Source organism: Chiloscyllium plagiosum, unplaced genomic scaffold (genome assembly GCF_037043375.1).
Source record: "Chiloscyllium plagiosum isolate Xiang-an unplaced genomic scaffold, Cpla_swu_hap1 HiC_scaffold_12, whole genome shotgun sequence".
Taxonomy (NCBI): domain Eukaryota; kingdom Metazoa; phylum Chordata; class Chondrichthyes; order Orectolobiformes; family Hemiscylliidae; genus Chiloscyllium; species Chiloscyllium plagiosum.
In genome coordinates, this window is record NW_028270150.1 from 106,645,553 (window position 1) to 106,672,450 (window position 26,898).

The 26,898-nt window shown below is 43.7% G+C and overlaps 1 protein-coding gene and 1 long non-coding RNA gene across 5 annotated transcripts in view; one reads left to right on the plus strand and one right to left on the minus strand.

Moving 5' to 3' along the window:
- Positions 1 to 7,788, minus strand: part of vwa8 (von Willebrand factor A domain containing 8) — a 367,132-nt gene extending 359,344 nt beyond the window's left edge. For 2 of the 4 annotated variants that reach the window (XM_087993166.1, XM_087993165.1), the window contains exons 1-2: positions 7,539 to 7,788; positions 5,229 to 5,306 (exon numbers count right to left, since the gene is read on the minus strand). In XM_087993166.1, the coding sequence (XP_087849292.1) occupies positions 5,229 to 5,306; positions 7,539 to 7,686 (226 nt within the window). In that variant the 5' untranslated portion in view covers positions 7,687 to 7,788. Of the gene's footprint in view, positions 1 to 5,228; positions 5,307 to 5,932; positions 7,256 to 7,538 lie in introns of those variants that run through there. The other 2 variants (XM_087993168.1, XM_087993167.1) reach the window with 2 other exon arrangements.
- Positions 7,789 to 7,820: 32 nt separating this feature from the next.
- LOC122552060 (uncharacterized) lies at positions 7,821 to 25,947 on the plus strand. The gene is made up of 3 exons (XR_015758951.1): positions 7,821 to 7,988; positions 17,549 to 17,659; positions 22,787 to 25,947. It is a non-coding gene; the product is annotated as an uncharacterized LOC122552060 (long non-coding RNA).
- Positions 25,948 to 26,898: the final 951 nt, after the last annotated feature.

The following is a 26,898-nucleotide window of genomic DNA, read 5'->3' on the forward strand; positions in this document are numbered from 1 at the left end:
CCCACCCCCTACACACACACACACACACACACACATACACATATACATTTGTGGGGTGAATTTGTACTTGCAGAGTTACATTGTACTTTGCTCAAAAACTGCATAAATCCATGCAAGACTCTGTTAACTCATTTTTTAGATTAGAATCGGTCTGAACATTATGGCACAGACAACAGCACACAGGGGGCTAACACCTTCAACACATTATCTGGGCTGACACCAGTTGTTAAAGTTAACCTGAGAATGTAACTTTTTTTTTAAATTGCAATTTACATTTGAAAGAAGTGTAACTATCATGGTCATTCGAACAGATGTGAGACTTAAACAATCAAGGTATTTTTCAATATATAATTTCAGTTACATCACACTGTAAACTTTTGCAATAAATTATGTCTTACAATTGTGTCCTCCACAACCACCTGATGAAAGAGCAGCATTCCGAAAGCTAGTGCTTCCAAATAAACCTGTTGGACTATAACCTGCTGTTGTGTGATTTTTAACTTTGTACACTCCAGTCCAATACTGGCATCTCCAAATCATGTCTTTGTAATTACCTTTACTCAATCAGATGTAATCATCTGATTCCTACTTCTGCCTCAAACGGCAAGGCGAATTCCATGATATTATGGTAACTGCCCCCTTGGCATTCCTTCATTTTAAGCTCCCCAGCAAAGTCCAAATCCAGAACTGCCTATTCCCTACTAGGGTCTACCACATGCTGCTCCAAAAAAAACTCTCATAGAAATCCCACAAATACCCTTTCTTAGGATCCGCTACCAACCTGATTTTACTAGTTCACCAGCACATTGAAGTCCCCCATGATTATTGTAATAATGCCTTTCTTACATGCTTTTTTTAATCTCCTGATTTATTTTCTTCCCCACATTCTGCCTGTTACTAGGAGGCCGGTACATAACTCTCATCAGATAGTTTCTTCCTTTGTGGTTCCTCAGCTCTATCCACACAGATTCCTTCCAACTCTACATCACTTTTTGCTACTGAAGTAATTTCATTATTTACTAAGAAAGCAACCAACCCCTCTGCCCACCCTTACAACAGTACACATATCCTTGGATATTTAGTTCCCAGCCCTGATCCCCTTGCAGCCATGCCTCTGTGATACCCACCACATTGTACCTGCCAATTTCAATCCGCACTACAAGCTCATTTACCTTATTTCATAGACAGTGTGATTGAAGTACAACACCCTCAGTCCTACATTGACTTCCCCCTTTCTCTTCATTGTGTCCTTATTCAGGCTGGCCTGATGTTAGATTTTCATACTCTCTGTACTATTACTTGTTCTGGAACTTTAATAACCTTTACTGAGCCATCTCACCCCTTTAAGTTTTTCCATAACTTTCTGTGCACCTGAACCCACCCTTCCACTATTTAGTTTAAAGCCCTGGTTATGTGATTCACCACAACTCTGGTCTTAGCAAGATTCAGCTGGAACTCATCCCATTGGAACAACAACTTCCTTCCCCAGTACTGGTGCTAATGTTCATGAATTCAAACCAGTTTCTCCCATACCGATCTTTGAGCCACATGCTTAGCTCCTTAATGTTGCTGACCCTGTGCCAATTAGCTTATAGCTCAATAATAATCCAGAGATTATCATCTTTTTGGTTCTGTGATTAATTTAGCCCCTAACTGCTCATATTCCCTCAGCAGAACTTTTTACTTTTCTATTTCCTCATTCGATCTACATTATTGAGACTACATAGTTCACGACAACTCCATCTTTCCCCTCACACTTAAGCTTATCTGCAGCCCAGATGAAAGATCCTGAACTCGGGCAGCAGGCTGTGAACACAGCTGTCAGGACTCTCTACATAGGGATAGATAAGTCTCCTGGGTCAGACGGGATATACCCAAGGTTATTAGTGGACAGCGAAGAAGGTTACCTCAGATTACAATGGAATCTTGATCAGATGGCTGAGAAGTGGCAGATGGAGTTTAATTCAGATAAATGTGAGGTGCTGCATTTTGGGAAAGCAAATCAGAGCAGGACTTATACACTTAATGCTAAGGTGCTAGAGAGTGTTGCTGAACAGAGAGACCTTGGAGTGCAGGTTCATAGCTCCTTGAGTGGAGTCACAGGTAGATAGAATAGTGAAGAAGGCATTTGGTATGCTTTCCTTTATTGGTCAGAGTATTGAGTACAGGAGTTGGGAGGTCATGTTGCGACTGTACAGGACATTAGTTAGGTCACTGTTGGAATACTGCGTGCAATGCTGGTCTCCTTCCTATCGGAAAGATGTTTTGAAACTTGAAAGGGATCCCCTCTCACCCTAAACCTATGCCCGGTAGTTCTGGACTCCCCTGTCCCAGGGAAAAGACCTTGTCTATTTACCCTATCCATGCTCTCCCTGATTTTATAAACCTCTATAAAGTCACCCCTCAGCCTCCAACGCTGAAGGGAAAACAGCCCCAGCTTATTCAGCCTCTCCCTGTAGTTCAAATCCTCCAAACCTGGCAACATCCTTGTAAATCTTTTCTGAACCCTTTCAAATTTCACAACTTCCTTCCTAATCGGGTTCCTCTGAGGCCGTAAGGCGTAAGTGGACTTTGATAAACTTTTGTCTTTAATTTACATTTATTGTTACTTACGAATTTACTTACGACTTCTTTCATTAACATAAGTGCCATGGTTGGGCAATTTATAGTACTTTTCATTGTATTTTTCTTGCAAAGACAATACATTCTGTAAATGTAAGGGAGTTTGGGTGTGAAGCCGGAGGAAACAGGGATCATTTGGAAATGATAAATAGTTGGTGTCAGGTCCAAAGACGGGCAAGGAGCGTCAGGTTCAGTGATGATGGAAGGAGTGGGTCAAAGCTGGAGCAGGGAAGGGGGTGTCGAGTACTGGAGGCTGTCAGGTCACACTCTTGGGAGATGTGAGGGGTCTGAGGATGGCGTAGTTGGTGGCAATGTGTCGGATAAGCACAGGTCAGTTGAATAGTTACTCAGGAATTTTATTTAATAGTCTAACAGTTTCTAAGTAACTAGTTACTTAATTTACTTGGAATTATTTGAATTTTCTGATTTAAATGGAGCCTTTCCAAACATCCCAGGCATAGAGAAATTGCCCTGCAGAAAATTCAGTCTCCCAGGCAATTCCTTTGGAACAGTCACGACGAGGATTCGCATGTCCCCATGTGCAACTCCCAACTACATAGGAATAATAACTGAGGACAGCAGAGAACCCAGGCCATTATATTCCATCTGATGCTGCAGACTTATGGAACCTCTATCTATCCCTGTGCAGTTATAACAAAAAGAAAAGAACAGGAATAGCAGCTAGAAAACTGATGAAGTCAGTATTTACATAATACCACAAATCACTTTGGACTTTGGTCAAACTTTGGACATTCCACCGAGGAGATAAACAACCTTCACTTTCTAAACACTGCTCAGTTCCTAATGATGTGGGATTTGTTCACAGGGTTTGTCTACTGGCTGTTGAATTGACAGTATTCTGAAATACTTCCTGCCCCAAAGTGGAAAATTCGTGTGGTTCTTAACTACAAATTAGAACGTGGCTTTCCTGTTAGCAAGGGGAGTTCAAAGTCTTTCATGCGAGGAAAATACTGGGTCCAATCCCTGGTTAATCCCTGGACTTCTTAGCAACATCACCATCCAAATATTCCGAATTCCCGCAACACACCCCCAGTGTGAGATTCTGTTGATAATCACTCCCACAGCCCAACCCCAGTCTGACGTCCTGTTCACACTCAATTCATCATGCATGCTTACTCACACTCACTTCGTTGACGTGTTCACCTATACTCACACTTTCCTGACGTGTTCTTGTCACAATTACTTGCCCAGTGTGTGTTCCTGTTCACAATCACTACCAGGATTTTGTTCATGTTCACAATCAGTTCCGCAGTGATGACATGGTGGTATATTTGCTGTACTATTAATAGACAGATCTAGGTAACATGAACTGGGTTTATATCGGCAGATGATCTCAAATTAGGTCTAAGAATGACTGTGAAACCATTGTTGTAAAAACCCATCTGGTTCACTAATGTTCTTTGGGGAAGAAAACATATTGTTCTTATGTAGGACAGACCAAGTACACCAGGCTCACAGCAATTTAGTTGACTCTTAATTACCCCCTGAAATAGCTGACTCAGTTGCATTAAAACATAAAAAACTCTCAAAAGAATAAAGAAATTGGACAGACCACCAGGAACTAACTTAAGCACCAGAAACCCAGCAACAGCAATTGCAACCCTGTGAACCTTGCAAACCACTCCTTACCAACATCTGGGAACGAATGCCAAAATCAAGCAAAATCGTGATGAAGGGCTCATGCCCGAAACGTCGATTTTTCTGCACTTGGGATGCTGCCTGACCTGCTGTGCTTTTCCAGCAACACACTCTCAACTCTGATCTCCAGCATCTGCAGACCTCACTGTCTCCTAAAATCAAACAACAGCCTGGCATAATCATATAATACCTTACAGACAATACACACAATCCACAGCGACGGCCTGTCCCACTGGCATGACAGAACCAGCAGAAGTGGTGGCACAATGGTACATCGTTAGGAAGTAACTGCTCTGTGAACGCTTATTGTTATCTCTGGACCCCATGAAGTCTCGTGAAATCAGGTCAGTCATGAACAAGGCAAACTCCTGCTGGTGATAACATTCCATCACCCCCCTCTCCGACTGATAGATGACTCTCCACCTGCATGGACGGTGCAGGTCCATCAATAAACTTGATATCATCCAGGACAAAGGCAACCACTTGATCTGTATCCCATCCACCATCTTCAACGATCACTCCCTTCACCACTGACATACTGTGGCAGCAGTGTACAACAACTCAAGTTTCTTTCAGCAACATCTTCCAAACCCGCAGTCTCTAACACCTGGAAACATTGGAACACCACCAGCCGCAAGTTCCTGTCCTAGCCACACACCACCCTGATCTGGACCTCCATCGACATCATTCCTTCAGTGCCACTGGAGCAAAATCTCGTGAGCTCTCTCTTCCAAGTGATTCCACACATTGAGAACCACTTTTATAACACTTGCTTGTTCCCAATTCAGTGAGGACAACATTTCCATAATAATTAGTAACATCTTTAAATAAAACCAGTTCTCCTAAAAGCCTTCACTACCATTGTAGTCCTAATGACAGACACCAGCACACAACCAGAAAAATGTTTATAATAATTGTAAGGGGGAAAAAAATTCAATCTTACTTACTGTGTTTCAAGGGTACCAGTTCAGGGTTTTTTGGTTGCTTCAGCTTAAATTGAACATCGCCAATGCTAATTATGTCACCTATAAATTTAGAAACAGGCAGGGTAAATCTTCACATTTTAAAAACCACTTACCACATCAGTCGATTGCATAAAAAATTCAAAAGCATGCCCAGCTAGTTACAATAATAAACTACAGCATACAACACTTCAATACGAATCTTAACCTTTTGTTACTGCATTTTCCTTTTCTGAAACCTGCATACCATCTGTCATCCATCAGTGAACAATTTCCCAAGAGGTCACAACAGCTTTCAATTATTCATCGGTTACTGGGAACCTGGGTTTAAAAAAATGCACACTACAACCTACATTCCTGATACAGTATTTCTCTGCAGCTGCATATTTATTTGAAATTAATGAGAACAGAATTTTTACTTCAATACATTGGTTTCCAAAGTCATACATTTGAGTTTATTCTTCAGGAAACCTCTTTGTCAACCTTCAAATGAAGAAGTAATTCATGGAAGCAAAAAAAATGGAATGAAAGAAGAATACAGAAAGAAGAAACAGAATGACTTCAGAACAACAGTACAGACGCAGAAACAAATACATCCATTCAAACTAAAAGAACTATGCATTTATACAGAGCCATCTCCATAGAACATTTCTGAGTTTGTTTTTTGTACCTCATTGTGTAACACACACCTGTCTAATGCATCTGCCACCCAATCATCCCCACCGCCACATCAAGTCTGAGGCAGGATGGTAGACTAAGAAAAATGTATGCAGGTGGTGGAATGTTGGGGAGGCAAACAGACATCTGGGATTTTGAGATGTTTTGTGGGAAGTTGTCCAGGAAGAATATACAGGACGACAGATCTGGGAAATGGGATGCTTTGGGAGACAGGATATGTGAGTTGGTATTGTCTGAGGTATTAGAGGGAGTTTTGGAGGTAGGCATCATCTGGGAGCAAAGGTTATTTTCGAGGAACTTACTTTTGGGAAGGAGAGACTTGTTAGACCACAACTGAACGAAATGGTGTGTATAACTGCACGCCACACCTTAGGAAGGGTATTAACATGTTGGAGAGCATGCAGAAGAGATTTGTTAGAACAACTCCAGGGATGAGTAACTTCAGTAGTGAGAATAGTTTGAGAGTGTTCTCCTGTTTGTGGGAGAAAAGAAGGCAAGAAGAATTCTGATAGATTTTGAAAATCACGGGCAATCTGTATATAGATAAGGAGAAATGGTTTCTACCAAAAGAGTGGCACAGTGGTTAGCACTGCTGCCTCACAGCGCCAGAGACTCAGATTCAATTCCTGCCTCGGGCAACTGTCTATGTGGAGTTTGCACATTCTCCCCGTGTCTGCGTGGGTTTCCTCCGGGTGCTCCGGTTTCCTCCCACTGTCCAAAGATGTGCAGGTTTGGTGAATTGGCCATACTGAATTGCCCGTAGTGTTAGGTGAAGGGGTAAATGTATGGGAATGGGTCTGGGTGGGTTGCTCTTCAGAGAGTCAGTGTGGACTTGTTGGGCCGAAGGGCCTGCTTCCACACTTTAAGTATCTAAGAGTGGGAACAAATTATTTAATAAGAGTTCCAAAGGTAACAAACGTGAGGTGAGAAAATACCTTTCCATAAGGTTAAAATATGGAATGCATAGCCTGGAAATGTGGTGGAGGCAACTTCATTTGAGGCACTCAAGTTAGCAGTGGATGATTATTTGAAAAGAAGCAATGTGGAGGGTGATGAGGAAAAGGCAGGCAAACAGTACCAAGGGATTACACACTTGGGAAAGTTGGTGCAGATAAAACGGAGCAAACCCCTCCACAAAACGCTCAGAGATTCGCACAATTGTTACAGTGCAGAAGGAGACTATTTGCTAAGACTCCTTCTTAACTAACAATTTCGTGCACCTAGGAGTGTTTTGTGAAGAGATGCCTGTTGTTGGCTGTTCTACACTTCCAGTATTTAGGGAAGGTGTATCTAAAGGTTGTCACCCTGTCCGGGAGGCAACACTTTGCAGGAAAAATCTGAAGATGAGTTCTCTCCTCCTTTCTCTGGGGGTGTGGGCTTCCTTTGACTGATCCTCTCTACGGGTTCTCCAGATGTCATGGGTATCTCTCTCTAGGATTGGGATGGGAGGGAATCTCTCTCACTCTGGGATGGACTGTGTGTCTGTCTGTCTCCCCCTGGGAATGTGGGGGGGTCCCCCTCACTCTCTGGGGGTCCCCCTCACTCTCTGGGACGGGCAGGTGTGTGTGTGTGTCGCTCTCTCCCTCACTCTCTCGGGGAGGTTGTTCTCGCTCGCACCTGCCGCCGTCTCCAGGCGCCTGACTCGGACCGGGACCAGGGCCCGGGCTCCACTTAGCGGCTTCAGCGCGATGTTGGAGAGTCTCCGCAGGGCGGCCACCGCCGCGGCACCGCCACCCGCCGGGAGGAGCAGCAGCCGGGACTGCATGGCTGGGGGGGGTGCGGGGGCACCCAGCTCTCCCGCCGCTAACGACACCACCGACCCCGGAACCGGACCGAGGACACGGGGGAAGATCCAATCGGCGGACCATCCGGAAACCGGTCCATCCCTCAGTCCGTTCCGGCGGAGTGTCCCTGTCCCTGTCCCTGTCCCCGCCTCTCCACGCCCCGGGGGGAAGGTTCCGGGGACAGGATGTCGGGGGGAGCAGCTCACTCCAGGTGCAGGAGAGGGATTTAACAGGGAGGAGGACGCAGCTGAGGCTGAGGAAGGTTCAAAGAGGAGGCACAGAGGTAATGTCCCTGCCTCTGGTCGAGGAGGTCCTGTTTCAGTTTCCACCTGCTCCAGGATTGCTCATCACATGTTGGTTCAGGGATGTGCAGGAGCTGGTGTTGGATTGGGGTGAACAAAGTTATAAATCAGCTAGACAAAAGTGAGGACTGTAGATGCTGGAAACCAGAGTTTAGATCAGAGTGGTGCTGGAAAAGCACAGCAGTTCAGGCAGCATCCGAGGAGCAGGAAGATCGACGTTTCAGGCAAAAGCCCTTCTTCAGGAATAGAGCTAAAAATCACACAATACCAGGTTATGGTCCCAACAGGTTTATTTGGAAGCACTGCTCCTTCATCAGTTGATTGCGGAGTGTAAGATCATAAGACACAGAATTTATAACAAAGGATTACAGTGTCATGCAACTAAAATGATATTAGATTAGATTATATTACAGTGTGGAAACAGGCCCTTCGGCCCAACAAGTCCAAACCGACCCGCCGAAGCGTAACCCACCCATTCCCGTACATTTACCCCTTTACCTAACACTACGGGCAATTTTAGCATAGCCAATTCACCTGACGTGCACATCTTTGGACTGTGGGAGGAAACCGGAGCACCCGGAGGAAACCCACGCAGACACGGGGAGAACGTGCAACATTGAACAAAGGCTGATAGCCAAGTTCAGTACCTCAACCGGGACCTTGGGTCCATGTCACACTACAGGTGACCCCACTACACGATACACTCTCTCACACAAACACATATCCACACACACTCTTACGTACTCACACATTCACGCAGACCCTCTCTCATACACATGATCTCTCTCATATGTACACACACATACAGCCCCCACACTCTCACCCACATACACACCCTTTCACAGGCTTATCCTCCATTACACCCACATACACACTTTACCAAGCGTACCATGCATGCAAACACATTCTCACTCACATGCATACTGTCTCTCAAGCATTCACACACACATATAAGTCTATGGGGTGAATTTGTATTTGCAGAATTATATTTACTGATACATTATAGTTTGGCTTAAAAAAATGCACAATCTGCAGACAGATAATACATGTAATATTTTGTAAATTCCACTTTGGAAATAGAACCAGTACTCAATCCATGTTTTTGAAAGTTAATGCAATTTGCCAAAGTTGGACAGATACAAGTTCCAGTACTGCATCAAACTGGATGCCTCCACAGGCAATGTGGAGATTCTGAATAGGATGTAGATTCACTCCAAATAATTTGAAGCGGTTATTTCACAACTTTAGGACACCCTAAAGTGCTTCCACACCTCATGAAAGTGTGCTTTGAAATTAAGTCGCTGTGATAATGTAAGTCACATGGCAGCCAATTCATGTGCAGCAAGCTCACACTAACAACAATATAATAACGATCTATTAATCAGTTTTCAGTCATGGCACAAGCTTTTCATTTTTTCAGATCTCCATTTTTCCTTTTGGCAATGAAATAAGTGGCTGCTATTGTCTCCCTGTCTTTGGCAGCTTTTAGCACATGTATGTCAATGCAATAATGTGGTTTCAGCAATGTGCCTATTTAATTGCAACAATCAGCCATCCTGAGAGTCCTTTGTTGAGCAAAAATGTAATAAAGTTTGCTTTCTCCTGACTAACCTCCAGAATCGAGCCCAGGTCGATCTTTGTGTCTTCAGAGTCAGAGAGACCTTTAGCACAGAAAAAGGCCCTCTCAGGGTCTCTGCTCTTTGTAACGTGGCAGTCAAACACAATCACCAAACTATTCTTATCCAATTTTCCATACCCTTGTCTGCCTTGGCATCACAAATGCACATCTACATACTTCTCAAATATTATGAAGGTTTCTGCTTCTACCAACCTTACAGGCAGCTCTGGATGAAAAAGATTTTCGCTGCGTCTCCTCTAACCTTATACCCCTTACTTTAAATCTATGTCCCCTGGTCAATTAATCTTCCATTCAGGGGAAAAGTTTCTTTCTGTCGATCCTACCTCCACCACTCATCATCATTTTATATCATGTCCCCTTTCAATCTCCTTTGATGTTGGGAAAACAACCTCAGTCTGTCCAAACTGTCTTCATAACTGAAACTCTCCAACCCAGGTAACTTCCCAGTGTATGTCCTCTGCATTATCTCCAGTGCTATCACATTCCTGCTGTAATGTGGATTTCAGAACTGCACACAATACTCAAGCTGTGGCCTAACCAACATTTGTTTTCATTCATGGGATACATGCATCACTAGCTGGCCAGCATTTATTGCCCATTCATAGTTGGCGTTAAGAAGGTGGTGGTAAGTTGCCTTTTTGAACTGCTGCAAATTCATGTACTGTAGATTGACTTACAATGCCCTGAGAAAGGGAATTCCAGGATATTAGCGAAAAGTGAGGACTGCGGATGCTGGAGATGAGAGTCAAGATTAGAGTGGTGCTGGAAAAGCACAGCAGGTCAGACAGCATCTGAGGAGCAGGAAAATCGACGTTTCGGGCAGGAAAGGGCTCCTGCCTGAAACATTGATTTTCCTGCTCCTCAGATGCTGCCTGACGTGCTGTGCATTTCCAGCACCACTCAAATCTCGATTCCAGGATTTTGACCCAGCAACACTAAATAATGGCGATGTGTTTTCAGGATGGTGAGTGGCTTGAATGGGACGTGCAGGTGGTTATGTTCCCTTATACCTGATGTCCTTGTTTCTTCTCGATGGAAATGGTCTTGGGTTTGGAAGTGTTGTGTAATGATCTTTGGTGAATTTCTGCAGTGCATCTTCTAGATAGTGCACATGACTGCTACTAAGCGTCAGTGATAGAGGGATGCTTGTGGATGTGCTGCCAGTCAAGCGGGCTGCTTTGACCTGGATGGGTTTAATCTTCTTGAGTTGGAGCTGCACCCATCCAGGCAAGTGGGAGTATTCCATCACAGTCTTGCTTGTGCCTTGTAGATGGTGGACAGGCTTTGGGGGGGTCAAGAGATGAGTTACTTGCCACAGTATTCTAAGTCTCTGACCTGCTCTTGTAGACACTGTTTTTGTCGTGAGTCCCGTTGAGTTTCTGGTCAATAGTGACTCTCAGATTGTTGATAGTGTGAGATTCAGTGATGGTATACTATTGAATGTCGAGGGGCACTGGCTAGATTGTCTCTGATTGGAGGTGGCCTTTGTGTGGCATGAAGTTTACTTGCCACTTGTCAGCTCAAGTCCTGATACTGTTCAGATCTTGTTGCATTTGAACGTGGACTGTTTCAATGTCTGAGGATTCACATATGGTGCTGTGCAATCATTGGCAAACATCCCCACTTCTGATCTTAAGATGGGGGGGGAAGGTCATTGATGAAGCAGTTGGGTACTATACTCAGGAACTCCTGCAGAGATGACCTGGAGCGAGGGTGACTAACCACTAACAACCACAAAAATTTTCCGAAGTGTTAAGTATGATTCCCCTTGATATCCATTGATTCCAGTTTTGCTAAGGCTCACACTCAGTCGAATGTGTTCTTGATGGCAAGGGCTGTTACTCTTACCTCACCTCTGGAATTCCAGCCAAGCCTCCCAGCTTTTAAACTCTATGCCTCAGCTAACAGATGCAAGGATACCTTCTTAACCACTCTATCCACCTGCCCTGATACCTTAAGGGACCGGTGGACATGCAGACCAAGGTCCCTCTAATTCTCAGTGCTTCTCAAAGTCCTACTGTTCATCATATATTCCTTTTGCTTTGTTTATTCTGCCCAAGTGCATCTTAGACTGAATTCCATTTGCACTGGTCAAGTCATCTGACCAGCCCTTTTATATCCTTCTGCTATCCTCACGATTTATCACCTCACCAATTTTTGAATCATTTACAAACTTAATGATTAACCCTACTTTCAAGGGTTAATCATTAAATCATTTATATGAACCATAAACAGCAAGGACACCAACACTGACCCTTGTGGGACCCCACTGGATACAGACATCCAGTCAGAAAAATATCTCTCAGCTATCATCTTCTACTTCGTGCCACTCAGCCAATTCTGGATCTAATTTGCCAAATTCCCTTGGATTCCATGGGCTTTTACGTTTGCTCATATATACATTTGGTCATACATTGCCTCCCCTTAAAACAATACTGACTGTCCTTGATTTAATATCTGCCTCTCCAAATGCAGTTGAATTGCCACCAGGACAGAACTCCACTAGTCCTCACCTACCACCCCACCAACCTCCAGATACATCGTATCATCCTTCGTCATTTCCGCCACCTCCAAACGGACCCCACCACCAGGGATATATTTCCCTCCCCTCTCCTATCAGCGTTCCGGAAAGACCACTCCCTCCGCGACTCCCTCGTCGGGTCCACACCCCCCACCAACCCAACCTCCACTCCCGGCACCTTCCCCTGCAACTGCAAGAAATGCAAAACTTGTGTCCACACCTCCCCCCTCACTTCCCTCCCAGGCCCCAAGGGATCCTTCCATATCCATCAGAAATTCACCTGCACCTCCACACACACCATTTACTGCACCCGATGTGGCCTCCTCTATATTGGGGAGACAGGCCGCCTACTTGCGGAACGTTTCAGAGAACACCTCTGGGACACTCGCACCAACCAACCCAACTGCCCCGTGGCTGAACGCTTTACTCCCACTCCGCCAAGGACATGCAGGTCCTTGGTCTCCTCCATCGCCAGACCATGGCAACACGATGCCTGGAGGAAGAGCGCCTCATCTTCCGCCAATGAACCCTCCAACCACAAGGGATGAATGCAGATTTCTCCAGCTTTCTCATTTCCCCTCCCCCCACCTCTTCTCAGTCCCAACCCTCGGAATCAGCACCGCCTTCTTGATCTGCAATCTTCTTCCCGACCTCTCCGCCCCCACCCCCTCTCCGGCCTATCACCCTCACCTTAACCTCCTTCCACCTATCGCATTCCCAACCCCCCTCCCCCAAGTCCCTCCTCCCTACCTTTTACCTTAGCCTGCTTGGCACACCCTCCTCATTCCTGAAGAAGGGCTTATGCCCGAAACGTCGATTCTCTTGCTCCTTTGATGCTGCCTGACCTGCTGCGCTTTTCCAGCAACACATTTTTCAGCTCTGATCTCCAGCATCTGCAGTCCTCACTTTCTCCACCCAGAGGAAACCCAGGCAGAGAATGCGCAAACTCCACAAAGACAGTTGCAAGAGGGTGGAATCGAACCCTGGTACCCGGAACTGTGAGACAGCAGTGCTAACCACTGAGCCGCGCTGCCACCACCCTTTCCTACCATTTATCATGTATTGCCTTGCCTCGTTTGCCCTGCCCAACTACATCACCTTGCACTTATCCAGCTTGAATTCTCTTTGCTACTGGTCAGCCCATCTATATTGTTGGGCCGAATGGCCTGCTTCCACACTGTAGGAATTCTATGGTCTTGTGATCTAAAACTATTCTCCTCACTGTTTACCACTCCACCAATTTTGGTATCATCTGTGAACTTAATAATTAGCCCTCCTACTTTCAATCTAAATTATTTATATAAACCACAAACAGTGAGGGTCCCAACTGTGATCCATGTGGAACCTTATTGGACACAGACTTCCAGTCACACAACATCCCTCAACAGCGGCACAGTGGCACAGTGGTCAACACTGCTGCCTCACAGCGCCAGAGACCCGGGTTCAATTCCCGCCCTGGACAACTGTCTGTGTGGCGTTTGCACGTTCTCCCCGTGTCTGCATGGGTTTCCTCCGGGTGTTCCGGTTTCCTCCCACAGTCCAAAGATGTGCAGATTAGGTGAACTGACAACGCTAAATTGCCCATTGTGTAAGGCGAATGGGTAAATGTCGGGGAATGGGTTGGGTGGGTTGCTCTTCGGAGAGTCGGTGTGGAGTTGTTGGGCCGAAGGGCCTGTTTCCACACTGTAAGTAATCTCATCTATCTAAGTTACACTCTACTTCCTGCCACTCAGCCAATTCTGGATCCAATTTGCCAAATATCTTTGAATCCCCGTCTCATACCTTCGCTATCAATCTCCCATACAGGACCGTATCAAAAGCCATATTGAAGTTTAAGCAGACTACATTGAATCCATTGCCCTTATCTACATGCCTGGTTACTCTTCAGAAAATCCAATCAAGTTGGTTAGACATGACTTCCCCTTAACAAAACCAGGCTGACCATCCTTGATTCATCTCTGTATTTCCAAATGCAGATTAATTCTATCCCTCAGAATTGCTTCCAATAGTTTCCCCACCCACAACGTTAGACTGACTGCTCTGTAATTTACTGATTTATCTCTTGCTGCCTTCTTGAATAAAAATGTCCGTTAATAAAAATATATGCTTATTGGACACTTAGTAAGGCAGTAAATATATTAATGCCAAGATTTATACTTATATACCATCACCCATGGGAACAAATGCTGCATTTTTCATCTGAAGCAGGAAATTCCTGCTGAAATGTTGTAAAGCAGAAACAATAAGATGGAACTGTTTGACCATAGGAAAAATAGTGGGGAAATATTCAGAATGTACAAAAGGGGCCCCACATGAGTTGGGAAAGCTGGTTTATATGTTGGACTGTACTGGAAGTTGAAAATTGAAAGTGCAAAAAGGACCTGTGGCATTTTAGTGTCCTATTCTCCTTGGATGTGTACTCTGCAAAATTTAACATTTCTCCACAATACTGCCTGATCACAACAGCCTACAGTTCAGCTCAAGTTTGCAATCATTCACCTTTCCTCCTCCCCACCAAATGCTCCAAATATACTAGACCCATTCCTCCTTCCCACCTCCTGAGCATTCTCTTCTGCCTAATCTGCTCACCTACTCTCTCAGATCAGGATCCTCCTCAAGGCTCACAAGCCCCATGTTTTTCCATGAACCCAGAACCATCCCATGTTTTGAATTAATCATGGTAAGTCCAAAATAATATCAAAGTAATGACATGAACAAATGTTTTAGGTACTCCATTAATCATACATCATATCATCAAACATTATCAAAGATTCGAACAGAATGGAACAATCCATCTCATTCAGATGAGATTAACATACCTTATTTTGGAGCACTTCAGTCAGTATTTGATTTCTGCTTCCAGCCCTCGTTATTGAGTCATAGAGATGTACAGCACGGAAAAAGACCTTTAGGTCTACCTAGGCCTGAATTAATCTCATCCCATTTGCCAGCATTTTCCCCATATCCCTCTAAACCCTTCCTGTTCATATACCCTTCCAAATGCCTATTAAGTGTTGTAATTGTACCAGCCTCCACCACTTGCTCTGGCAGCTCACTTCATATTTGCACCACCCTCCATGTGAAAAAGTTGCCCCTTAAGTCGCTTTTAAATCTTTCCCCTCTCGCCTTAAACCTGTGGCCTCTAATTTTGGATTCTCCTGGGGAAAAGACCTTGACTATTCACCCTATCCATGCCCCTCATAATTTTATTAATTTTATAAACCTCTAAAAGGTCACTCCCGGCCTCTGACGCTCCAGAGAAAATAGGCCCAGCCTATTCAGCCTCTCCCCCAACTTCATTTTACCAATGACTGCCAGGGTCCTATGTTATAGTCTGTTCATTTCTTCAGCAAACAGCTTAGAAATTTTTGTGTAAAAGGAGTATTGATTCAAGTCAAATAAGACGTCATATCTGTTTTTAAGGTGATTAAAGGCTTTGATATGGTATTCATAGACAAATTACTTCTTCTGTTGGAAGATTCCTAAGCAGACCTAAATGCAAGCTCAGAAAAAAGCTCAAGAGATGCACAGAAGTCAATGCAAAGTACAGAGAGACACAGACCTGGCGATCCAGTGTTTAATGCCTAACTCCAGATGCAGAGGCAGTAAAGATGTTGTGATCAGTTTCCACACTCTTGATCTAACAATGGCAAAATCAACCAGTTTTCCAGCTCCCGATCACCATCCAGTGACTTTTTTTTTTAGATTACATACAGTGTGGAAACAGGCCCTTCGGCCCAACAAGTCCACACCGCCCCGCCGAAGCACAACCCACCCATACCCCTACCCCTACATCTACCCCTTACCTAACACTACGGGCAATTTAGCATGGCCAATTCACCTGACCTGCACATCTTTGGACTGTGGGAGGAAACCGGAGCACCCGGAGGAAACCCACGCAGACACGGGGAGAACGTGCAAACTCCACACAGTCAGTCGCCTGAGGCGGGAATTGAACCCGGGTCTCTGGCGCTATGAGGCAGCAGTGCTAACCACTGGGCCACCGTGCCGCCCATAAACTTTCTCGAACATAAAGGATTAATACCTTGGGGAGGAAGAGGAGGGCTATCAGCATCCACCAAATTATAAAACCGTGTCTTTGGAACAGTAGAGGGAAGAAAGGGAGATGATTGGTGTAATTAAAGAGATATCAGCGGCACATTGTCGGGTGACTGGATATGAGTTGGTTTATCATAAACCCAGATCTTCTCAGCTTTGTGTTAGGATCATATAAATATAGCTGATCATCTAGTTTGATCAAATGTTGGCAGATGTTAAGAAAAAGAATCTTAATTTTTTTTGTTAGCATGAGTAAGCATTTAATTGAAATCTGCAGTTTAAATTCTAAATTTCCGAGCCTGAGGGTTTGAACCAGTTCTCCACTGGAAGAGCAGTTGATCTTAGTTACTGTAAAATGAAACAGCTGAAATTGTTCTCTCGCTAACTAGGTAAGATAGGCTTTTAATGCCAGGAATATATTGTGACAACCCTGTGGCTTTAAGGGGCGTATTTGTCCTTTTCTTTCAGACATTGAGGCTGAGGCATGGAGTAGTCTGTTCCCAGCAAATAAATAGCTTGAGAGATGTTTGGGTTTCTTTTTTGAAGTTGGAACAATAGAAACAACATGAAGATATGGGGGTCAAAAAAAAACTAGGACTTTGGTTTATCTTTCAGTAGCTGTTAGGGTCTTGAAGCTGGAGGTGGAAGCAGTTACTCCTCTCTCTGTTACAGCTAAAAGCTTGGGTTCTCTTCCCGCTGTTAGAATCGCATGTACTTTACTGAAATTATCTATGCCAAGTCTATAGGATGTTACTATATTGGAACAGTTGCTGTTTAGAAGTTAAATAATCTGTTATTCTGTTACATTTTCCAATAGAGTTATGTTATTCTAATTCTTTGCTCTTTTGTTTGTATTTTACAGAAAGAGTAAGAATAAAGTGTGTATTGCTTCAAACATGATAGTTTGACCAATCAAATTGCATCCAGAACTCAGCACCTTACTCTTGCCTTTAAAATAAGAAAGGAGAAAGTGAGGTCTGCAGATGCTGGAGATCAAATTCCTGAAGAAGGGCCTGTGCCCGAAACGTCGAATCTCCTGTTCCCTGGATGCTGCCTGACCTGCTGTGCTGTTCCAGCAATAAAGTTTCAACTTTAAAATAAGAAAACATTGGGGATTAAACTATCTTATTTTGAGGGGGTTTGGTCTGGTCCATAACAATATAAGTGTGGCCAACTTAGTGCAACTTACTACTAGAGTGCAACTTATAATAGAGCAGTGTGAGTACAGTGATTAAGATGCGGGGCGGGGGGGGGGGGGGGGGGTGGTAGGGGAGGATGGGAAAGAGGTGTTCCATTGCTTTTACTTGTGCTAACATTTTCAGCCTCCAGGAATTGATTCTTACTCCATGCCAAGAGAAGAAACTGGCTATTCAGTGAGGATCTGATAAGTCACGGATGTCTCGGATCGGGTCGACAGGATTCTTAAGGGAGAGGTGAGCATGCAGAAGTCATGGTACACATCAGTACCAATGACATAGATAGGGAAAGGGAGGAGGACCTGAAAAGTGAATATAGGGAGTTAGGTTGGAAGCTAAAAGGCAGAATGAGCAGAGTACTAATCTCGGGATTGATACTGGTGCCACAGGCTAGTGAGGCGAGGTATATATAGAGAGTGCAACTGAATACATGGCTGCAGAGCTGGTGTAGGAGGGAGGGCTTCAGATATCTGGATAGCTTGTGGGAAAGTGAGACCTATACAAAGAGGACGGGTTGCATCTGAACTGAAAGGGTACCAATATCTTGGATGGGAAGATTGCTAGAGCTCTTCAGAAGTGTTTAGTCTAGTTTGGCTGGGGAATTGGAACCAGAGCTAAGGATCAGAGAATGGGGTAGCTGGTGAACAAGCAGATACAGCATGCAGAGAGTCTGTGAGGAAGGATAGACACCTGGTAGGGCAAAGGTGCATCAGTGTAATGGGTTGAAGTGTGTCAATCTTAATGCAAAAAGTATCAGGAATAAGGGTGATGAACGTAGAGCATGGATCACCACTTGGAACTGCAATGTTGTGGCCATTACGGAGACTTGGATACCACAGGAGCAGAATAGTTATTGGATGTTCCAGGGTTTAGATGTTTCAAAAGGAATAGGTGGGGAGGTAAAAGAGGTGGGGGAGTGGCATTGCTAATCAGGGATAGTTTAACAGCTGCAGAAAGGGAGATCATCGAGGAGGGTTTGTCCACAGAGTCAGTATGACAGGAAAGGAGCAATCATTTTATTGGGAGTTTTCTACAGGCCCCCCAAAAGCAACAGAGACAGGGAGGAGCAGATTAAGAGGCAGATTTTGGAAAGGTGCAGAAGTAACAGGATTGTTGTCATGAGGTGACTTCAACTTGCTTAATATTGATTGGAACCTTCTTAGTGCAGATAGTTTGGATGAAGCAGATTTTGTCAGCTGTGTTCAGGATAGATTTCTGACTCAATATGTAGATAGGCCAACTGGACAGGAGGCCATATTGGTTTGGTGCTTGGCAATGAACCAGGTCAGGTTGGATAAGTATTTAATTGGGGGAGGGGGAATTACAATGTTATTAAGCAGGAACTGTGGAGCATAAATTGGGAACAGATATTCTCAGGGAAATTCACAACAGAAATGTGGAGGTTGTTTAGGGAGCACCTGCAGATAGGGCTGGATAGGTTTGTCCCACTGAGGCAAGGAAGGGATGGTAGGGTGAAGAAAGCTTGGATGACAAGGAATGTGGAACATCTAGTCAAGAGGAAGAAGGAAGCTTACTTGAGGTTGAGGAAGCAAGGATCATACAGGGCTGTAGGGGTTACAGTATAGCCAGGAAGGAACTGAAGAATGGACATGGGAGTGCTAGAAGCGGGGATGAAAAAGCTTTAATGGGTAGGATTAAGGAAAACCCCAAGGTATCCTACACTTATGTGAGGAACAAGAAGATGGCCAGAGTGAGGATAGGGCCGCTCAGGAATAGTGGAGGGAACTTGTGATTGGAATCATAGGAGGTAGGGGAGTTCACTAATGAATACTTTTCTTCAGTATTCATGAGTGAGAGAGATGTTGTTTGTGAGGACATCATGAAACAGGCTGATACGCTCGAGCAGGTTGATATTAAGAAGGAGGGTGTGTTGGAAATTTTGAAAAACAAGAGGATAGAAAAGTCCCCTGGGTCAGATGGGATACACCAAAGGTTTCTACAGGAAGTGAGGGAAGAGACTGCTGCATCTTTGGTGATGATCTTTGTGTCCTTTGAGTCCACTGGAGTAATGCCAGACTATTGGAGGGAGGTAAATATTAGTCCCTTGTTCTAGATAGCACCTCATCTTCCGCCTAGGAAGCCTCCAACCACAAGGGATGAACTCGGATTTCACCAGTTTCCTCATTTCCCCTCCCCCCACCTTGTCTCAGCCAAATCCATCGAACTCAGCACCGCCTTCCTAACCTGCAATCTTCTTCCTGACCTCTCCGCCCCCACCCCAGTCTGACCTATCACCCTCACCTTGACCTCTTTCCACCTATCGCATTTCCAACGCCCCTCCCCCAAGTCCCTCCTCCCTACCTTTTATCTTAGCCTACTGGACACACTTTCCTCATTCCTGAAGAAGGGCTTATGCCCGAAACGTCGATTCTCCTGTTCCCTGGGTGCTGCCTGACCTGCTGCGCTGTTCCAGCAACACATTTTCAGCTCTGATCTCCAGCATCTGCAGACCTCACTTTCTCCTCTAGATAATCCTGGGAATTACAGACCAGTCAGTCTGACATTGGTGGTGGGTAAATTATTGAAGAGCATTCTGAGAGAAGGGATTTATGGTAATTTGGAAAAGCGTAACTTGATTAGAGATAGTCGGCATGGTTTTGTGCGGGGCAGGTCATGCCTCACAAGCCTAATTGAATTCTTTGAGAATGTGACAAAACAAATTGATGAAGGTAGAGTCATGAATCTGGTGTATATGGAGTTTAGCAAGACGTTTGATAAGTTTCCCCATGGTAGGCTCATTCAGAAAGTAAGGAGGCATGGGATAGAGGGAAATTTGGCTGTCTGGATACAGAATTGGCTGGCCATAGAAGACAGAGGGTGGCAGTAGATGGAAAGTATTTGGCCTGGAGCTTGGTGACCAGTGGTGTTCCACAGGGATTGGTTCTGGGACCTCTGCTCTTTGTGATTTTTATAAATGACTTGGATGAGGAACTGGAAGGGTGGGTCAGTAAGTTTGTCAATGACACAAAGGTTGTTGGAGTTGTGGATAATCATAGAGTCATAGAGATGGACAGCACAGAAACAGACACTTTGTTCCAGCTCGTTCATGCCAACCAGATATTCTAACCTAATCTAGTCCCATTTGCCAGCACTTGGCCCATATCCCTCTAAACCCTTCCTGTTCATATACCCATCCAGTTGCCTTTTAAATGCTGTAATTGTACCAGCCTCCACCACTTCCTCTGGCTGCTCCACGTACCATCCTCTGCATCAAAAGGTTGTTCCTTCGGTCCCTTTTATATCTTTCCCCTCTCATCCTAAACTTATGCCCTCAAATTCTTGGACGCCCCTACCCCAGGGAAATAACCTTGTCTCTTTACCCTATCTATGCCCCTCATGATTTTATAAACTCTATAAGGTCACCCCTCAGCCTCCAACGCTCCAGGGAAAACAGCCCCAGCCTGTTCAGCCTCTCCCTGTAGGTCAGATCCTCCAAACCTGGCAACATCCTTACAAATCTTTTCTGAACCCTTTCAAGTGTCACAACATCCTTCCGATAGGAAGGAGACCAGAATTGCACACAATATTCCAAAAGCGGCCTAAACAATGTCCTGTACAGCTGCAACATGACCTCCCAACTCCTGTACTCAACTTGGGTGGCAATTTTGAGGGATCTATGGATGTGGACCCCAAGATTCCTCTGTTCCTCCACACTGCCAAAAATCCTGTCTTTTACCCTGTAATCTGCATTCAAAATTGACTTTCCAAAGTGAATCACTTCATACTTTTCCAGGTTGAACTCCATCTGCCACTTCTTAGCCCAGTTCTGCATCCTGTCAATGTCCCTTTGCAACCTACAACAGTGGCACGATGGCTCAGTGATTAGCACTGCTGCCTCACAGCACCAGGCACCTGGGTTCAATTGCAGCCTTGGGTGACTGTCTGTGTGAAGTTTGTACATTCTCCCTGTGTCTGCGTGGGTTTCCTCCCACAGTCCAAAGATGTGCAGGTTAGGTGAATTGGCCATGTTAAATTGCCCATAGATTTAGCTGCATTAGTCAGGGGTAAATATGGGGAATGGGTCTGGATGGGTTACTCTTCGGAGGGTCGGTGTGGACGAGTTGGGCCAAAGGGCCTGTTTCCACACTGTAGGGAATCTAATCTAATCTAATCATACTCAACACTCTGAAATGGATTCTTCACTATCCTACCTACCTGCAACCCGACTTTCAAGTAACTATGAACCTGCGCTCCAAGATCTCTTTGTTCAGCAACACTCCCCAGGACCTTACCATTAAGTGTACAAGTCCTGCTCTAATATGCTTTTCCAAAATGTAGCACCTCACATTTATCTAAATAGTGTGGAGGGCTGGTGTAGGTTGCAAAGAGACATTGACTGGATGCAGAACCGGGCTGAGAAGTGGCAGATGGAGTTCAACTTGGAAAAGTGTAAAGTGATTCACTTTGGAAAGTCGAATTTGAACGCAGATTACAGGGTTAAAGGCAGAATGTTTGGCAGTGTGGAGGAACAGAGGAATCTTAGGGTCCACATCCATAGATCCCTCAAAATTGCCACCCAAGTTGATAAGGTTATTAAGAAGGTGTATGGTGTGTTGGCATTCATTAGCAGGGGAATTGAGTGTAAGAGCCGCAAAATAATGTTGCAGCTTCATAAAGCCCTGGTTAGATCACACTTGGAACATTGTGTTCAGTTCTGGTCACCTCATTATAGGAAGGATGTGGAAACCAGAGATAGGGTGCAGAGGAGATTTACCATGATGCTGCCTGGATTGGAGGGCATGTCTTATGAAAAAAAATTGAGGGAGCTAGGGCTTTTCTCATTGGAGTGAAGAAGGATGAGAGGGGACTTGATAGAGGTGTACAAGATGATAAGAGGAATAGATAGAGTGCATAGTCAGAGACTTTTTCCCAGGGCAGAAGTGGCTATCACAAGGGGGCATAATTTTAAGGTGATTGAAGAAAGGTTTAGAGGAGATGTCAGAGGTAGGTTCTTTACTCAGAGAGTGATGGGTGCATGGAATGCATTGCCAGCAGTGGTATTAGAGTCAGAAACATTTGGGACATTTAAGCAACTCTTGGATGATCGTAAAATGAAGGGTATATACTTGTGTGTAGGTTGACCTCATGTATACATCGACCCCTCAGTTTTGGCCAAAAAAATCTGGTATTTTTCATATATGTTGTGTATAAGTCAACCCTAGTTTTTCAGGGGTGTATTCCTGACCACGTATGCAGCCTTAAAGGGCAGGATTTGCACATTTTTGATTCAAATACACATTTTTGATTCAATACCTGCGTCATCACGTTATTTGCACAATGCAATTTTGAAATCGTTAAATTGAATGTTGATAACTACATATATACTGTATATGTCTTTTTCAGCACCCCACTCTCGACTCTGATCTCCAGCATCTGCAGTCCTCACTTTCTCCTAGTTGATTTCAACCCTACTGACCTTGAAGAAGTTCTGTCCTTTTCCAGCAACTCACTCCTGACTCTCTCTCTCTCTCTCTATATATATATATATATATATCCTGTATATATTTATTTCTGTAATATTTACATACATATATTTGACCTGTGCATGCAAATATCTATGGTACCTTATGGCAGCCCTCAACCTTGCCTTCCCGCTGTTGCCTTAATTCCTTAGAAGTAGGTGTCGTGTACAGTTGTGCTCTGAACTTATTGTAAAACTCCCCCAAATGTTTCTGACAAAATGGCATCATGAAGAAACAAGTATACAACATGGTTTAAACTAAAAGTCATTGAATTTGCAGAGAAGAACAACAGTAGCGTAGCTGTGTTTCTGAAAGATTGAAGGGAAAAAGCCACGCAGTTAAAGGCTCTGCCAAAACAGAAGTAAGCCGAGCGAGGAAAGTTGAACAAGTGGGCCACAAACAGAAGAAAGAATTGCTGACTGGGTAGTCCAGTGTCATCAGAACGGAAGAACAGTGACTCGACGTGGCAAAAATGAAGCAAAAAAAGATGAATACAGTGATTTCAAAGCCAGTGATGGATAGTACAGTAGGTTTATGAAAATATATGATTTAGTGCTCAGACAGAAAACCATGATTGCCCAAATTAATGACAAGTTAATCTGGTTTCATCACTTTGTAATCACAAGTTGGAAGAAAAACGGGTACAAGCTCTCGTGCATCGGCAACACAGTCCAAACAATGTACAGGGCAGGTGAATTGGCCATGCTAAATTGCCCACAATGTTAGGTTCATTAGTCAGGAGTAAATGTAAGGGAATGGGTCTTGGTGGGTTACTTTTTGGTGGGTGTGGACTGGTTGGGCCAAATGGCCTGTCTCCACACTGTAGGGAATCTAATCCAGTCTAAAAAATATGGACAAAACCCTAATGAACTCTGATATGCCAGGGAGCAGAACTGTGGACAAGATTAGAACAAAAACAGTTTCGGTTAAGACTGCTGGCCATGAAAGGAGTCGATTCACTGTGGTACTTGGTTGTATGGCAGATGGAACAAAGTTAAAGCCTATGGTGATTTTTAAAAGGAAAACTCTGCCCAGGCAGAAATTTCCGAAAGGCATTGTTGTCCTCGTCCGTGAAAAAGGGTGGATGGATGAAGGTAGCTGCAAGACTTGGATTAGCAAGGTCTGGAATATGCGACCAGGTGGACTTAGAAAGGAAAAAAGCTTACTGGTTTGAGATATTTTCAGGTCACACAGAGTGTTATCAGTGAACTTCGAACTGACATTACAATGATTCCTGGATGCCTTATGAGCATGGTGCAGCCACTGGATGTTAGCATCAATAAACCTTTCAAGGACTTAATAAAGAAGAAATGGGACCCTTGGATGCAAGAACGGGGAAAAAAAGCTTCACAAAGGGTGGCAATACGCATGTTCCATTACTTGCAATTGTATGTGAGTGGATTGTTGAGTTCTGGAAGGAGATGAAAACTGAAATTGTTGTGAAAGCCTTCAAAAATATGGAATTTCTAATGTTTTAGATGGTATGGAGGATGGCTAATTATGGTCAGATGGAAGTGATGACCAATCAATTGATGAGCTTCTTGAGAGTGCAGGTGAAGATGATCCATATGACGACCTGCTTGACCCAGGCGACTGGAATGAATTATTCAGTGGTGCAATTGATGAGGACAGTGAATTTGAAGGATTCTAATCTTTTGCATGTTTCAGTAAATTTTGTTTTAAGCAGCTATCCCATAATATTTGTGATATACAGTGAGAAGAGTTTTTTGCTATGAATATCAGTTTTTTGATGGTCTTAATAAAATGCTATCAAATTTTTTTTTGTTTTTACTCTCTGTTTTTATTTCATGAATAGTGTGTTGTACAAATACCCCCGGAAGATGGCCTGACCACCTGCTGGTATGCCTATTAACTTTTGTACATAATTGAATTGAATTTATTGTCACGTATACCAAGGCACAATGAAAAGTTTTGTCTTGCGAGCTATACAGGCAGGTCACATTGTTAAATAGCATAGATAAGTAAATAATAGATATACAGTGGCAAAACAAAAACACAGGTACAGGCAAATATTAAGAGTTTATGAGGTTGAACAGACTAGGCTTATATCTGCTGAAGCTTAGAACAGTAAGAGGCGACCTGTTTGGAGCTGAGAGGACGCTTCCTTTCACAGGAGAATCTAGAGCTAGAGGTCATGTTTTAAATGGGTGACCCCTTATGTTTAAACAGAGATAAGACATTTTCTTCCCTGAAGGTCTTTCGTCTTGGAAATTCTCATTCTGAAAAGGTGTTGGACTTGAATAACTTTAAAGCAGAGATGGATAGATTTTTGGTAAGCAAGGCCCTGAAAGGTTATAGGGATTGTTAGGAACCATGACCTTATAAAATTGGCAGAGCTAGTTCCAGGGTTTTGAGTGGCCTGCTCCTATTCTTTGTTTGAGTGTTTAAACACTAACTAGAAGACTTTTTTTCTCCAGAAAAAGTGATATCAAATCATAAACATAATCTTCCTGCATATCTGGGTTGAAGATAGTTCTCGATTAGCATAAGCCCTGGAGAACATTGCCCACTCACATTTTTCAACCAAAACGAATATGTGTGAAAGGAGACAGGCATGGAAAATGGATGACCAGCTGGGAAAAACAGTCTTCTACAATGTGAAACAGATATGATTGCTTGCCCTTTCATTTGTTTCACTGTGTCGTCACACCTTGTTGGTTTTATTCTGTGGTGATAAACGTTAATATTAAACAGCTACATTCACTGAAATTATTTTTTTTTCCTTTTATTTGAATTCCTGCTATATCTCACGGCACCTTATAATCTGCAAATATGCCAAGTTTTACTTGGCACTTTCTGATTTGTGCTATCACCAGGACTATGCATGAACTCAAGTCTGCGTTATTATATCCTAATGGATTTTGCCCATTGTGTGGTCTGGGGTATTGAGTGACTGTACCAAACTCTTGAGACTGCTTTACTGGAGTCTGCTGCATATGTCTGTACCTTATCTAAGAATGAGTATTGTCAGACTCCCAGGAGTTCCTGTAATCTCTATTTCCATTTGAAATATAAAAGGCTGATAAAAACTCTCTCGTACAGGTCTTCATTTCTCTTTTCTTAGAATCTTGATAACATGTGACTGCTGATGTCTGAGTTACATTAACTTCATATTATCATGAATACATTAATTCCTACTGTATTGCACTTTCATGAAACGAAGTAGGCCAGATTAGATCTCCAACATTCATAATATGCTATATTCAACTCAAATAGCAATTGATATTCTTTGGACCTATGGGCAAGTACAGTATGTCCTTAGTATGTGAGCAAATCTCCCAGGTCACTGCTTGTGAATCATCTGGAACATATTGCTAACTTCTTCTGGAATCATAGGGCCAATCCTTAGAGTTTCCCTGTGAGTCAGTGGTCTAATTAGGCAAATTTGCGTATGTGTAATTGTTTTAAGAAACATGATATCAACCTCATTGCAATTCTAATGAAAGAAATTCTGTCTCAACTACAGAACCACTCATCATGAAATTACTGTCCTCCTTTATCTTTGGAATATAGTTTTATACTTCACACATGTAACATTGGAAGTCTGACATTTCAAATATGATACCAGGAATATGATAAGTACACACGAGACTGAAGCTTTTTTTTTGACACATATTTCACTGAGCGAAACCAAAAACAATGGATTAATATTCTCATTCAAGTGTTGTTTACATTCAAAATTCAGTCAAACTGTTGCAGGGCATACTGCAAATCCTCATCTTTCTGTCTGGTTTGGAGTTTTGCTAAAGTTAACGAGTCTAACCACAAAAAGAATTCGCTTTTTGGGACCATCACCATTCTGGAATCCCAGCCAACACCAGAGTCAATTTTATGAGGCCCCCGTCTTTGTTGGATTTAAATCTAAATCTAGCAGATACATGGGAACACCACCACCACCAAGCCACTCACCATTCTGACTTGGAAATATTTCACCACTCCTTCACTGTCACTGGGTCAAAATCCTGCAATTCC